Genomic DNA, 14,676 nt, shown 5'->3' with positions numbered 1-14,676 from the left:
CCCTTTCATATAAAAATCTTTAATAAAAAGAGCTCTCCGTAGAGCCAGAGACAGGAGGAGCAGACTCAAGTTCCTGCACCTGGGCTCGGAGGCGGGCCGAGCAGGGCCTTGCAGAGCTGCGAGCAGACCAGCTCCCAGGGCGTCATGGCGCCTACTGCATGTGGGCTTGGACTCAGGCTGCCGTGGCTTCTCAATTTCCAGAGGAGTTACACACAAGTCTTTAAAAAACTGCATTTTTAAAGTGTTGGTCTCCAGTTGATCCCCTTCCCACCAAAACATATAAGGATAATAAAGCACATATAGGCAGCCAGTTCACACAGCCCCAGATAAAAATAAGTGGCCTTAAATGGTAGCAAAATATTTGTACAAAAGCAATGGTCGAAGCGTTCGGCCCCCGAGAGCCTGCCAGGGAGTCAGCGGCAGGCCCGACCTTCGAATCAGTAGATGAGGTTTGAAAAGGCAAGACAAGAATGAATGTGAGCAGCAGTGGGAAGCCGCTCCCTGCCTGCCCTCCAAGAGAACAGAGCCCCCTGAGCGAGCTACAGGGCAGTGCGGGAAAGAACTCCCAGCAGAACGCCAGGCCCAGGAGGGCCCCAGCTCAGGCCTAGTATCCCAGGAGCTTCTTGGCCTCCTCACTCTGAGCCTGCAGCGTGGCACTTGCGTACTTCCGGAGGAGTTCCATCTTCTTCCTTCGCACAAGCTCCTCCTCAATCTGTGGAAAGCAAGAGCAAAGGGCTCAGGCTTCCCTCCTCAGCAAAGTCCTCCAAGGCCTGCCACGCCAGCCAGAAGAATCCCTGTGTGGCAGGCTACCAGGGGCCCGATACCCAGAGCAGCCTCCAAGAGGCCCAACTGCTCCCACCGGAAGTGTGGACAGCAGACTGTGTCCATCCGTCTCCTCTAAGGCACATGAGATCATGTCTTCTCTGGGCCCCCACACTCCTACTGTGAGCATGACAGGAGCCAGGTGGAGGAACAGCCCCTGGGGGGCAGGAAGGTCGAGAACCCCCACTAAGCACCTGTGGCCTTCCTGACAGGTGAGGTGCTGGGCTCATGGAAGCTCCACCCGCCCGCCCAGCATCCAGAGGCCTCTCTCATACCTCTTGCTGTGACGGCACTGGGACGTGAGCGATGAACTTCTGCTGCCCGTCTTCCCCGCCCTTCTCCTGGCTGCCTTCCTCGTCAGACTGCAAATAACCAAAATTCCATGCACAGGACACTATGGCGGCACCAGAAATGCATACTTGGCAGCTGTTTACAGGGAAGGAGGCGAGAGGGCGCACTGTGTCCAAACAGAAAGATGCCCAAGACCCTGAGGACCAAGTGAGGCAGCGACGGAGCGCCGCAGACTCAGATCCCAGCAGCAGTGCGACTAGGGATCGAGGGAGCACCCAGAAAGAGTATTTGTTCATTATGAACTTTTTGGTTTTTCAGTTTGGTAAATACATCAACTATTTTATAAAAACTAAGTATAAAAAGTGTGTGATTTATTGAAAGCAGATTACTTCAGAGGCACATGAGTCAATGAACTATAAACTAGGGAGAATGGGCCCTGGACACAGCAGCGAGGCCCCGGGCGGTGGGGGGAGGCTGCTGTGTGCACTTTCTATGCCAGGTGCGGGCACCATCCTCTCCCCACACCAGCTCCCCACTGGAACTGCACAGCCCCAGATAAAAATAAGTGGAACTTTGCTGCAGACCCTGCTGGTGGGAGTGGTCAAAGTGGCCTAGTTTCGTTGCAAAACTGACCGCATCCCTGAAGTTAAACACATGCCTCCCCAGTGACGTGGTAAGTCCCATCTCTGCCATGGGCTGGTTTCTATCCTCAGAACCAGCGCATTGAGATGCTACTGGCATTGTTACTTAAAAAGAAACAAGGTTATGTGCTAAAATGCAGATGCCTGCCAACGTATTTACAAATCCAATTCTAGAATATTCAGGATGCCCATCTTTAAAAGCAAGTAAACCCTGGTATAAAGGTTAGTTTACAAAGTGATCTCCTTTAAGGAAGCCTCCCTGTGACCCTGGGCAAGGAGGCTGAGGCTAAGGCTGGAGGGAGGGGCCAAGCTGGGCTTTGACTCTGACCCTTGTCTCAAGAGCCTAGTTCCCTGCTGCCACTCCCCAGGATTCTCCTGAGGCCCAGGCTTCACAGCATGGAGCCCAGGACAGTGCGCCCGGGGACCCTGCTGCCCACACAGTACCTCCTCCTCCGTGACAGCATAAATGTTGATCTCTTCCTCCTCCTCTTCTTCCTCTTCCTTTTCGCCTCTCGCCAGCCGGGCCTCTCTGTCTGCTTTCCACTTTTCTGCTAAGTCAGCTCTGACTGAAAACAAAGGCAAGCAGGTACTATTAATTCTGGTTTCCAAACAAGCCTAAATACAAGGACGAAAAGCCAAGATGTCCCCTCTGGAATAGACACCCCTCATCCTTTCCTGTGGATGAGAATTGGGCACGTCAGCGGCTGTGTGGTTTTGTAGCAGCTCTGGTTTTGTGGGGCCTCCCTGGTGGCCTAGGGGTTAAATCTCAGCACTCTGATAGCCCTCCCTTGGCAAAGTGGCCTAAGCTCAATCCCCAGCCACGGAGATGACCCACACGGTACAGCAGACCTCTCCTGACCCGCCCGCTGCTCCCCTCAGCAGTGTATTCCAGTAGACCTGCCTGTGCTGCTCCCCGCTCTGCTGCTGGTGAATCCTCTTATCTCCCTCCCCCACATCTCTGGCCTGTTCCCCAGCTCTTCAACACAAAAATAAAAACCTCACAATAAAGGAATAATTCTTTAAAGAAAAAAAAAAGTAGCTCTGGCTTCAAGTAGCTACAAGGCAGCTTTTTAGGGGCATTCCCAGATCCAACCCTGCCCATCACCAAGCTGAGTGGTTTCCCGACATGCCCACATGACAACGGAGATGATGGCGAGCAAAGAGCTCTGACCATGACCTGCTGCCTAGTTCGTGCCCACGGGATTAGTAGCACCAGCTTACTGTGTGAATCCCACGAAAGACCACCACGGTGTCTGGCAGGGAGCGGCGCTCACAAAGCAGTGCCCACCGTTCTCCATGCTACCACCTGTGGGCTGTGCTTAAAGCGCACCCCAAAACTACAGAGTGGGCACTGTTTTAGTGTTTTACTGGCCTTTCAAGGAAGGCCAGTCTGGGACTAATCTAGGTGGTGGACTCCCGGCGGATGGGGACGGTGAGCTGCTCACAGGAAGTCAGGTGCTGCCTGCTGGCGCCCCCAACCTGCTGCTCCTGCGCCACACAGCCCTGAGTGCTCAAGGAGTTGGGGGTTACCTAAGTATGGGAGGGGGGGGTCACTTAGGTCATTAGCAAACCATTTCCTGTGAAGACCATTAGCAATAAAGGAAACTCCCGTTTGGCATAAAGCACTGTCTAAAAATCTGTTTTCAAAGAAGACCGGAAACCAGATGTCATCAGAATAAAATAAAAAGAAATACGAAATAAACTGCCATAGACCTACATTTCTTCTCATATTCCTGTTCCAAAGGCACGATGACACCATCATCTTCATCCAGGTAACCGTAGTATTCAAAATCAATTGCTTTCATGAGCTCAGCGCGTGTCTTTCTTGGAGGAGGAAGAGCTAAAAGAAAGAGCACCACCTCAGCTGAATTTCCGTCACACTCAAGTCTCCTTGCACACTGATGCACAGACAGAGAGAACGCGCACTGGGGGACAGCAGGAGACAGGCTCTGCCCTTGCACTCAGAGGCACACCTTGTTTCGCTGTATTGCTTTACTGTACTTCAGTGACTGTGTTTACAGATCCCCCAGCACAGGACTGCAACTTGCTAAAAACTCAGATGACGGTTAGCATTTTTTAGCAATGAAGTGTTTTTAAATTAAGGATTGTGCATTGTTTCCTTAGCGTGCTATTACGCACTTAACAGAGCACAGTACAGTGTAAACAGAGGCTTTACATGCACTGGAAACAAAAGAGCTCATGAGACTCGAGACTCGCTTTATTTTGATGCTCACCGTATTGCAGTGGTCTGAAGCTCAGCCCACAGCACTCCTAGGGGTGCCAGTGGAAGTGTCCCCAACCCCCTTTAAAAACCAGGATGGCAATTTTTGATCCAATTAGTCCATTTACAAGGAATCTACCTTCAACTGAAAAACAAAAATAACAGCTGGCAGAGCTCTGAAGGACAGAGATGGGCACCGCAGCATCAGAGACACAGCAGTGAAATGTGGACCATCCGAGGGCTAGGAACTGTAGGGTGGGTGTGGCTGGGTTACCCTGCGCCCTGCTGTGCCATTTCATAAGGTGCCTGGACAACACAGGAAATGCCACAAAGCTTAGTTAGTGAAAAAATATGCTGGGAAAACATACAGATACAGATAAGATACAAAAAAATAAACAAGGTAAATGCTATTTTAATTATACTCATGAAACTGACTTAGGAACTTTCTTGTTAGTGAAAAAAATTTACAACGGGAATTTTAAAAATATAGGAAAAAAAACATGAACGCAAAACATACCCCATAAAGTAACATATACAGCATAACCTCAATTCAGGAGTACCCTTCCTCCCCAAACCTTTAAAATTGGATGGGTATGCACCTCAACATGTCAACAATCATCATCTAGAAGTTAGGAAAATGTGGGTGCTTTTTTTCTGATTTTCTGCCTTTTACAACTTCTCTGTAAATAAATAATGAAAGGTCTAACATTTAAGTTATTTTTGAGCAGTTAATGACACACAAAACCAGTTTTGACATAATAAACTTAAAAGTAAGAAGAGCTTGATAAAGGTAGAATCACACTGCTAGAGAAATAAAAACGACTGGAAGGAAACAGAACAGAAGGTCATTCTTCTCTCTACTCACACTCTTCCATGAAGCATTTAGACTTTTTACCTTTTAGGGTTAGTTCCAAGGTTTTATTTATTCTTCAGTTAAACTGTTTTCCACCAAGTAAGTAACTGAAACATGAACCTGGCCCTGTGAATTCAGGGTCTACCCTGACAATCTAGGGCGCGGCAAAGAGGAACTTGAGACAGAGGCTGCCGAGTGCAGGTGTGGAATCCGGCACCAGTTAATTCTGGGTTCATTTTCCAACCCCAATTATGTGTACTGGGCCTGTCATTTCAAAAGCTGGGGACAGTCATGCTGCCACCACAGGCTTCTTGTGCAGCTAAGAAATCAGAGGAAAAGCACCCACCGTGACACCTACTGCTGATGACTACCCACAATCGGAGGTAAAGACAGCGATTACTTACGTTCTTTTTCAAACAGCTCTCGAACACCAGGCAAATCTTTTGCAGCTCCAAAATACTTGTAACCTCGATTTCCTGGGACCTCTTTCCCTTCATGATCCAGCATTTTAGGGCCAACTTTCTTATTGGGAAGGAAAAAGACAAAATGAATCCAGTCCTTCAACCCACTGTTTCCATGTTCACAAACTTTTTTTTTTTAAAGATTTATTTATTTATTCATATAGAACTGGGGTACAGGCCAGAGATGCAGAGGGTGAGAGCATTCACCAGAGACAGAGCAGGGAGCAGAACAGACAGATCGACAAAGTACACTGCTGAGGGGAGCAGAGGGCGGGTCAGGAAAGGTCTGCCGCACCTTGTGGATCTCCTCTGGGGCAGGTGGGAATCGAACTCATGCGGAAGTGGCTTAAGCTTTCCAGTGCTGTGCTGTAACCGCTGCGCCACGAGGGAGGGCCCCTCACAAACATATTTTAAGATAATAATGTTAAATGCAGAAATATGTACACAGAAAAATATCTAGGTAGTTTTTAAAAAAATCCCTTAAAACTCATCCTAAAGGCCCGCTCTGATGATGCAATGGGTTAAAGCACAGCACTATGAAGCTACCACAGCCACTGCAGCACGAGTTTGATCCCCAGCGGAAGCTGACCTACTTGGCACAGCAGACCTCTCCTGGCCTTCCCACTGCTCCCCTCAGCAGTGTGTTTCAGTATACTTGCCTTTCTGTCCCCCATCCCCAGCACCTCTGGCCTGTACCCCAGTTCTATATGTATAAATAAATAAGTCTTTAAAAAATTGTTTACAAAAAGTCATCCTAAATACCTAACCAGAAAATGCATTACATAAATTATACCATAGTCAGTGAGGGTATAAAATGAAGCATGCCACACTGACTTAGGAAAATGTTTATGAAAAGCTACAGTTCTAGAGCATGGCATTTATAAGGCAGGAGAAAACAGAGTGTCCCATGAGATAGAAAGTCAACAATATCTGACCCAATTCTCAGGAGTTCTAAAAAGGATGAGAAGGGTTGAATTCATTTTAAGCATGGGCTTATTCAGAACATCTGGCCGGGCAAGAGGTGACCTCTCTACCCTGATGCCCACGCTGGGGAGCCTTTAAGCGTTAGCTCAGCCATCCTTTTCATGGGCATCTGTCCACATGCAACAAGCATTTTCCCAGCTTTGTTGCACTTCTTGAATGCCTACTGTGTGGAAGGCATGGGCTGAGAGCTACAGGGAATACAGGCTAGACTGGATGTACCTAGTCTGCCAAAAGCTCGCTAGCTCACCCTCCAGCGCTCGGGGCTGCTGCTTACTTACTCCATAGTCAGGACCGCCCAGCTCCTTTATCCGGACCTCCCAGTGTCCTTTCTCTCTCAGCAGTTTGTTGATTTCATCATTCAGGTCACGAATTCGGAATTCACCTAAACCAGCTGGAAAGCAAAAATATTCTTAGTAATTTCACTCTTCAAATTAACACTCAATTTCATATCCTTTAAATGAATGTCAACACCTACAAAGATAAACAACGTGAAGCAACTCACTTGAACAGAAGAAAAACTATCGAAACCAAACAAGCAGAAGGGCAAGGATTATGAACTGTGTTCCCACCAACACAGGGGAAAAGGAACCCTTAAAAATAAAACATCTCAGGCCCTCCCTGGTAGCGCAGCGGGGTGAAACACAGCCACCTCAGCATGAGTTCGACCCCCGCCCCGGAGGTGACGGCAGACCTCTTCATCAGTCAGTCGGCCTGTTCTGCTCCCCACTCTGTCTCTGGTGAATCCCCTCACCGCCCCTGCACCTCTGATCTGTACTCCGGTTCTGTATGCATAAATAAATCAATCTTTAAAAAAAATTAAAAAATGAAACAGCGCATCCCCATTAGCAACTGAAGTAATCTGCAGTCCCATTCGCACCACCTTAGCGGCAAGGCGTGGCCTCCAATGGCAGCAAGGTGCCAAGAGGCTGGTGCAGCACTGGCGGCCGGCAGTGGCGTTGGCTCAGCCCTTTCAGGAAAGCAGTGTTGCCACATGGGAACATCCTTGGCAAAGACTACAGCCTGAGAATTAAGCATAAAGCACTATGTAAAAAGACGTCCTCGGGTAGCCAAGGGCCGAAGGCACACAGAGAAACAAAGAAGCCTAATAAGCCCTGGAACATGGGACGGATGTTCCTGAGAACTGCCCCTTTCTCTGGAAATGCCCCGGTCCAATGCCAGCTGAACACAAAGGGGCACCATCTCTGGGGCTCTAACGCACCCACCGAGTGTATGACTACCTTGCATCAACACCACTTATCCTGGTGCTGTAGCTTTATGGTGAATCTTGAAATGAGGTGAAAGGAATTATTTCAATTTTATTCTTTTTTAGACAATTGTTTTGACTACTCTAGTTTCTCTGTCTTCCCATTTAAATTTAATAAAAAACTTGTCAACATATACAAAAAAGATTCTGTGGAGATTTTGATTAATAGTATTCAAAAAGAGACAGAATTAACATTTTTTAAAAATTGCTTATTTATTTTGTGTAGAATAAATACACAAAATACAGGCCAGAGCTGTGGGGAGTGAAAGGATTCACCAAGACAGAGTGAGGAGCAGAACAGGCAGACGTACTGAAGTACACTGCTGAGGGGAGCAGCAGAGAGACAGCAGAGGTCTGCTGCGCCATGTGGGTCAGCTCCCTGGCTGGGGATTGAACTCAGGTAGGGTGGTAGAACTTAGACTTAGCACATAGGCCACGACAGAGGCTCCAAGATTTAACATTTTTACTGTGCTGAGTCTTCCCACCCACAAATACCGCATCTCCCTTCACTTACTTAGATCTGCTTTTTCTTTTTTAAGATTATATTTATCTGTACATACAGAACTGGGGTAGAGCCAGAGGTATGGGGGTAAGAGGATTCACCAGAGACAAGAGTGGGGAGCAGAGCAGGCAGATTGATGAAGTACACTGCTGAGGGGAGCAGCAGGCGGGAGAGGAGAGGTCTGCTGCGCCATGTGGGTCACCTCGAGGGCCAGGGATCGAATTCCTGCCACAGTAGCTGTGGAAAGCTTCATAGTATTGCGCTTTAACCCCTTACACCACTAGGGAGGGCCCACCTGGATCTGCTTTAATATTTATCATGTATTGCAGTTTCAACAAACAGAACACCCATATATTTATTAGATTTACACTTAAGTATTTCTTGTGTTTTTGGTGCTTTTGTAAACAGAGGCTTTTTAAAATTGTTCATTTCCAGAGCCTCCCTGGTGGCGCAAGGGTTAAAGTGAAGCACTATGAAGCTTTCCGCAGTGCGTGGGTTGATCCCCAGCCAGGGAGTGACCCACATGGCGCAGCAGACCTCTCCTGTCTCCCCACTGTTCCCTTCAGCAGTGTATTCCAAACAATCTGCCTGTTCTCCCTGCTCTATCTCTGATAAATACTCTAACCCACCACAACTCTGGCCTACACTCCAGCTCTTGTATGCATAAATAAATTTTTGAATTTCGTTTCCAGTTTATAAAACTAGTTTTTCAAATAAATATTTTTTAAACCCTAGTATTTCATTTCTAATATATAAAAACATAATTGACTTTTGAGTCTTGACTTTCTATTCTGTAACTCTGCTAAACTCACTTAATCATTTTGGACATCTGTCTGTAAATCCCTTAGGATGTTCTACATGGAAAACTATGTGATCTCAGCATACAGAGCTTTATTTTTCCTTTCCAATCTGTATGCTTTTTATTTCCTTCTCTTGCTTTACTGTACTGGCCAGGAATCCCAGTATGACACTGAATAGAAGTGGTGATACTGACAGCTCCCTCGACCATGTCCCTGACCACACTATGAAATCATTTAATCTCTCACTACTAAGTGTGGCACCAGTATAGGCTTTTTGGTAGACATTCTTTATCAGGGCAAAAATTTCCTTCTTTTTCCAAGTTAACTGAGAGTTTTTATCCTGAATAAATTTTAATTAGTGTCAAATACTTTTTCTGCATCTACTGAGATCATATGGTTTTCATAGAACAGTGACACAGTAAATTAATTCTTGAATATGTGAGTCAGCCATGTATTTCCAGATCAAGTCCCACTTGGTTGTGATATAGTTATCTTTTTTATAGATTACTAGATTTGATTTGCTAAGATTTTGACAATTTTTATGTCCATATTCATAGAGAATTGACCTATAGTATCTGTTTCTTTTTAGCATATTGTTTCCTGATTTTAATATCAGGGTTGTGCTGATACAAAAATTTATAAAATGAATTAGGAGATGTTCCTGCCTCATTCATTTTCTGAAAGAAACTGTAGACTGGGTATTATTTTTTCCTTAAAATTTTGGCAGAACTGACAATGAAGTCAGTTGGGCCTGGAAAATTCTCTATTTTGGGTCAGATAATTCTTTGTAGGATATACTGTAGGAAGCTTATTAGCTCTCTGGCCTCTATCCCAGTTATAACAATCAAAGTTTCTCCATCTACTGCACTTGAGCCCCTGAGGCCTAAAACCTAGTCACAGTGACCAAGATAAAAAGAACACATAAATGACAAACACCAGGAATAAAAATGGGAACATTACTATAGACTTTATACACACTGAAATGATAATAATGGGATAATTCAAATAATTTTATGCCCACAACTCAGATGAAACAGACCACTCCTTGAGGCATACAAACTTCCAAAGTTCACTTAAGAGAACTGGTTCTTAACCAGGGACAATTTTGCACACACTTCTCTGTCAAATTTGGTCATTGGACAGAATTTTTGATAGTTACAACAAAAGAAGAAAAAAAGAAGCATGTTGCTAATTGCAAATATTTAGGAAATGTTCAGGTACCTTTCTGTGGATGATTCTGTCAATTATGTTATAGTCAGAGAAATACTTTGCAAGATTTCAATTATTTAAAATTTTCTATCTTCTGTGTCCTGATTTCAGTCCTTTTGTTCCATTGATTACTGAGAGAGGAGTGCTGAGTCCTCAAGTCTAACTGTGGATTTGAGAATTAAGCATTTCAAAGACAGGCTAGGACTCCCTGATGGTGCAAGAGGTTAAGTCTCAGTACCACAAAGCTATAGGCAGCCACTGAAGCACAGTTCTATATCCAGCCGGGGAGGTGAGCGACATGGAGCAGCAGACCTCTCCTGTCTCACCTGCTGTTCCCCTCAGCAGTATGTTTTAGTTCATCTGCCTGTTTACTTCCCACTTTGTCTGTGGTGAATCCTCTCATCACAGCACCCCTCTACACTTCTTGGCCTGTACTTCAGCTCTTGTATGCCTACATAAATAAAATAAACCTTAAAAAATAATAATAAATAATAAATACAAGACAGACTAGCTTACCATTCTGGATTTGAGCCACTTTTTTGGAGATCTCGCCAATGATCTGTGGGGAAAAAGTAATATATTTTCATCACTTTTGAATATGTCTGAAAGAACAGGCAAGATACAAATCAAAATTAGTAATTAAAAATAATTAGAATTCTACTTTACAAGCCATTTAGATAATAAGAAGCAATCAGAAACTTGTTACTTCTATTAAGATCAAATTCCCACAGAATGTACCTGCCGTCTCCATTTCTCAGCTTTGGGCAGCTCAGTACACTCTGAAGCGAGGAAAGGTCTTCGTTCCTGAGTAGAAGGAAAATATGCATGTTGCTACTGTACAACTTACAAGCCTTATGCAACATTCACAAACTGACTTTCAGCCTGAAGCCAAAAATGTCTAGTGGTCTAAATATATTCGGAGTTTCAGTTCCAAATGATCTTCACCAAGCCTTAATCCTCTTCTGCCATCTCTCCTCAAGAAGCAATGACACTGGCAAAAAACATCTGCCACATTGTATCTGGTACAATGAGCCAACAGAAATAACTGAAACATAAAATAAAAAAATGTCTAAGTAAACTAGCTCATACCACTTTGTGGCATATATACAACCTTAAGAAATGATGGCTATCAGGATTTAGAACAAATACACATGGCATACATATGTGTGTATGCAAATGTGTGTATCATTAAAATGCATGTTTTGCATAAATACATATGCAAAATGGTATATCTAGCCCTAATATGGCTGAGTTTCCCATTATTCAGTATTAGATAGAGCTAGGATAAAAAGGGCACCCAAACATCATACATAGAGAAGCATCACACTGAGATCATCACACTGCCCTGGCTACAAGAAGATACATCTGGAACACAAGAAAAATACCAAAAAATAAAAGAGTGTATATGCTTTCAAAGGTCTTCAGCAAGTCTGGGCAAAAACGGGAAGATACAGAATTTGAAGTCAGTCCTGGGAGTTTTACCCCCTTTATAATTCATAAGGCAGAGTTACATCACCAACCTTCACTTTTCCTTCTTCAAGTTGAGCTTGACGAAATCTTGCTAAGGCCGTCCTACCAGGAAAAGAAGATTCCGTTAGACTGTTTAGATCTCTTTCTTTTTTAAAAATACTGTGTTTACTCATGCATAAAAGAACTGGGACACAGGCCAGAGGTACAGCGTGTGAGAGATTCACCAGAGACAGACTGGGGAGCAGAACAGCCAGATCTACTGAAACGCACACCTGAGGGGAGCAGCAGGAAAACAAAAGAGGTCTGCTGCTGCGCACTGTGGGTCACCTCCCTGCTAGGGACTGAACTCAGGGCACAGACGTGCTAATGCCATAGTGCTAAGACTTAACCCCTATGCCATATGGGAGGCCCTGCGCACACATTTGTTATCTAAGTTCCTGAATGGGGCAAATTTGCTCATGAGCACAATTAAGTCGTGTGTGTGTGTGTGTGTGTGTGTGTGTTGAAGAAACTAGAGAAGCTAAGGGTTTTTATGTTCCAAAGAACATTATAAGGTCATTTTGTGTACCTGAACACCCAGCTATCTATTTTATTTACACCGCAGGTAAGGACTCCAGGAACTAATCAGGCCAATGTGATGAGCGATATACACAGACACCAACTGTCACTTAGCTGTCACTTTCACAGCTCCTGCACCAGCCCCAGGTAAACATTCATCCGATATAAGTTCTGGGAGCTGTCAGAAACACTAACAGGGGAAACAAATATGGGCAAATATGTGGCTACTTCTCAAAAGGCCCAGACACAAAACGAGCTCCACGGCAGAAATTAAGTTATACAAAATAGACCAAAGCTGAGTTGATACTTACATGGCTTTTTCTGCATTTCGGGCCTAAAAGGAAAGAGAAGGGAAGAAAAATGCCCATGTTTACAGTACTTTTATTTTTAATTTACATTTTTAGTACAAAGTTTTACAAGGATAGTTACAAGCAAAACGCTAGAACTAGCATATGAGCAATAGCAACAACGAAAAATCCAAAGACGCCCAAATCCCATGTCTTTACACATGCTGCTCCCTGTACATAAAACCTTTACTCCTCCACTCTCTCCAACGTCTTGGCAATGACTAACTCCAATTCATCACTCAAAATTTACCCGTGTTCTCCATCCCAGATCTTCCGTGACCCTTTCTCTCCAGCCTGGCTGCTACTCTGGTTTAAACAAACCCTGGCACTCTCCGTCCACCATCAGAACTGCTTCCTGCCAGGGGTATATGGGAAAGAAAGGTCTCAAGACTGACTTTTACAACGTGTGTTTTATTAAGCATCGACACAGCAGCGTCAAGTCAATAACCCCTGAAGCTGTGTCAGGCAGGGAACGTGTATTCTGGGGTTTTGGTGTTTGTCAGGAAAGCCTTGACAGCCCTTGCTCCTGGGTCCTGTGCTTCATCGAGATCTAAAACACTGCCCTAGATGGCAACGCGGTTTTCGAGGTTCCAGTTTTCTCCTCCAGGTTCTGACAGCTAAAGCGAGTCAGGAAGAGAAGCCTCGAGCTACAGGAAAGGCACCCCAAGTCCGCAGTGATGCCAAGCTGAGCCCCTACACCACGAGCGCCCTGGAAGGGACCCAGAACCCTCACAAAGTTCCTGCTCGCCCCCTCCCTCACCACCCCTACCCCACTCACCATGGTGCGAGTGAGGGCTCTGCCCTCCGGCCTCGCGGCCGCTGCCCACAAACAAACTTCGCGGCCTCAAGCGAGGCTGACCCGGACAGGAACTGAGGATTCTCACTGACCGACTTTCCTATCGGAAGACTGTAAGAAAGGACCGGAAATGAAGTCTGACTGGCTAGGAGGGAAGAGCAGGAAATACACGCGAGCTCCCGTAAGCCGTCTTCCGGTAGTGACCGGAGGTCGCTCCAGCGCGCGCGAACGAAAACTGAAGACGTTGGCAAAACTGCGCTTGCGTGGAGGAAGTGACTCCCTCCCAGCTCAGCCCGGGTGCCGGCTGTGCTCTCGCGATACTAGTGGTCCGGCGAGGGCGAAGTTTCCCCGGTTAACAGGTGGTCCTGCGGGAGAAGGTGCGCAGACCGCGTGTCTAAGGCTGCGTGCGAGCGAGTGTGGTGATCGTCCGTCCCATCGGCTCCCTTTTTGGTTCTCCTGTGACAGCCAACTTGTCCTTTTGTAAGTTACTCGTACGCATCCCTCTTAATAAACTGAGTCCTTAAAATCGACTGGGCAGTCGGACAAGAGAACTACCGCACGTGCTTCTTTCCACCCACTCCCTCTGCAAGGCAGCAGCCACCTGCCTGCCTGCAACCATGTAGGTCGCTTTCCCTGCAAACCTGTCCCTCTCCGGGCAGCTCTTCCCGCTTGCACCTGTTTTCCCCTCTCCCGTCTCTTTCTAATAAACTTCCTCTTTAAATATGAGTCTATCTCATGAATCTCGCGGTGTGCCGCTCTGGTGAAACCTTTCCCCGCGTGAACCCAAGAACCTTGAACTCAGAAGACATCACTGACATTGAGCTCCCCTTGAAATAGTGAGGTGTCAAAGTTGCACCACTTTTTGGGTTCACCCTCATTTATAGTTAACAAATTTAAGGTCTAGGGGAGAAAAGGCCACTTAGTTGGAGAAGTTGGTTGGAAAGGTTATAGGTGTCATGGCCCAGACAAATGCTGTCAATCAATGTGATAGGCCCAGTACTGGGGTCACTAGACCTGTGTTTGGGGGGTGGTCCCTAGTAGGTATGATGCTGACAGCTACTCCCACGTGGTGTCAGCAGTCGTGTCAGTTGGGTGCAATCCTGTTAGCAATTCAGCCAGAACCCCTGAATATTTCCATGGTGCTTCAGCCATGGTGATTTAAATCTATTACATGTTGGGTCCTCTAACTGCGGCCAGAGGGCGCAAGCCAGGCAGGAGAGCAGTTGTAGGATCAAACAACTAACGGGAATGTAAGACACCAACCTGAACAGAAACAAGACAGCCACTCTCTCCTTAAAGATGTAGGTGGGCATACGGTCACCCTACCAGAGACTCCCATTTTCCCACCGCTGGAGGTAGATCTGATTTGTGAGACAGAGGAATATTTGCCACGTAGGTGGTGCCCATGAAAAGTATGGACATTCCTTCCCCTTCCTGTTTTCCCTTCTTTGCTAAGA

General features: G+C 45.9%; 1 protein-coding gene across 1 annotated transcript; it reads right to left on the bottom strand.

Moving 5' to 3' along the window:
• LOC101622845 (pre-mRNA-splicing factor ISY1 homolog) lies at positions 1-13,332 on the bottom strand. Its single transcript, XM_004692342.2, has 11 exons — positions 13,202-13,332; positions 12,388-12,410; positions 11,569-11,620; positions 10,787-10,852; positions 10,565-10,607; positions 6,552-6,664; positions 5,233-5,350; positions 3,472-3,594; positions 2,199-2,320; positions 1,098-1,184; positions 1-712 (listed from the first exon to the last, which is right to left on the bottom strand). The coding sequence occupies exons 1-11, from the start codon at positions 13,202-13,204 to the stop codon at positions 605-607; spliced, it is 858 nt and encodes a 285-aa protein (XP_004692399.2). The 5' UTR covers positions 13,205-13,332; the 3' UTR covers positions 1-604.
• Positions 13,333-14,676: the final 1,344 nt, after the last annotated feature.

Source organism: Condylura cristata, unplaced genomic scaffold (assembly GCF_000260355.1).
Source record: "Condylura cristata isolate star-nosed mole 26May11 unplaced genomic scaffold, ConCri1.0 scaffold00033, whole genome shotgun sequence".
NCBI classification, from domain to species: Eukaryota; Metazoa; Chordata; class Mammalia; order Eulipotyphla; family Talpidae; genus Condylura; species Condylura cristata.
The sequence above is the reverse complement of the archived record's forward strand: the minus strand, read 5'-3'. Positions and strand labels throughout refer to the sequence as shown.

Excerpts from the sequence above, each read along its gene's own strand:
- LOC101622845 (XM_004692342.2), bottom strand. Across the intron at positions 3,595-5,232 it reads AGAGCTGTTTGAAAAAGAAC|CTCTTCCTCCTCCAAGAAAG; the intron begins GTAAGTAATCGC and ends TCTTTCTTTTAG. Across the intron at positions 1,185-2,198 it reads ATGCTGTCACGGAGGAGGAG|TCTGACGAGGAAGGCAGCCA; the intron begins GTACTGTGTGGG and ends GGTTATTTGCAG.